Raw genomic sequence first — 1056 nt, 5'->3', positions numbered from 1 at the left:
CGAGCCCGTGCACGTCCGGGCAAGGGGCATGTCTGCTCGCCAAGCCCGTGCAAGTCCAGGCAAGGGGCACGTCTGCTCGCTGAGCCGATTCACATCCGGGCAAGGGGCACGTCTACTCGCCAAGCCTGTGCAAGTCCAGGCAAAGGGCATGTCTGCTTGCCGAGCCCGTGCACGTCCGGGCAAGGGGCACGTCTGTTTGCTGAGCCCATGCACATCCAGGCAAGGAGCACGGCTGTTCGCCGAGCCCGTGCACATCTGATAAAATGTAATGCATCAAAACTAACCAAGGATCAAACAGCGAGCTCAAAACGGCTGCATTCCTCTCCCCAACCCTGGCAGGGCCTAAAACTGAGCTGTAACAGGTACAGGAGGCTTGGAGCCAGAGGCACCCCCATGCAATGGTTTGCCTGGAAGCTCCGCCTTCATGGGAACAGAAAGGCAACAAGTGTATGGGGTTGTCATGGCAGCAGTGTTCCGGAGCTGCTGGAAGCTGTGCCACTGGGGGCGGGGGGGCTCCCTCCATCCCCAGGGAGCAGAGAATGGCAGCAAAGGGCTTTACAGGTGCCCCCTTCGGCACTCAGACAGTCAGGTAAGAGTCACCCAGAAGAGGCTCCAGAGGGGACAGGCTCAGCCTGCAGCTGACTTGGCCCTCCAGAGTCAGTAGAGAACTGGGCTCAGCCCCTATCTGACTCTCAGCTTCTGGATCATCTGCACACATATTCTCCCCTGTCCCCCAAACAGCCCGGCACACAGATATCACACACACATTCCTGCAGTCAAGAGATCACACGCCCCTCGGCACACAGATCACACACACCTAGCCATGCAGCGATCACATACACACATGCATTCACAAGTTCACATGGTTATTACACACGGAGAGTCCATGCACACGTGTCCATGCACCCACATGCAGGACTCTGTCAAGCTGTGATACTCTGAATGGGGGAGTTTCCAAGGAAACAGAAATGAGTTTTTACATGTCTCTGAAACACACAGCAGACTCCTTCACACACACACACACACACACACACACACACACACACACACACACAC

General features: G+C 56.4%; 1 protein-coding gene across 1 annotated transcript in view; it reads left to right on the top strand.

Annotated features, from left to right (window-relative positions):
- The first annotated feature begins 460 nt into the window (after window positions 1-460).
- Window positions 461-1056, top strand: part of LOC113406530 (lymphocyte expansion molecule-like) — a 15735-nt gene continuing 15139 nt past the window's right edge. Inside the window, 2 exon segments of the mRNA XM_026651802.1 lie at window positions 461-499; window positions 501-589. Of these exon segments, the coding sequence (XP_026507587.1) occupies window positions 461-499; window positions 501-589 (128 nt within the window).

This window comes from Terrapene carolina, unplaced genomic scaffold (genome assembly GCF_002925995.2).
Source record: "Terrapene carolina triunguis isolate 2854851 unplaced genomic scaffold, T_m_triunguis-2.0 Scaffold103, whole genome shotgun sequence".
In the NCBI taxonomy this organism is placed as follows: domain Eukaryota; kingdom Metazoa; phylum Chordata; order Testudines; family Emydidae; genus Terrapene; species Terrapene triunguis.
The sequence above is the reverse complement of the archived record's forward strand: the minus strand, read 5'-3'. Positions and strand labels throughout refer to the sequence as shown.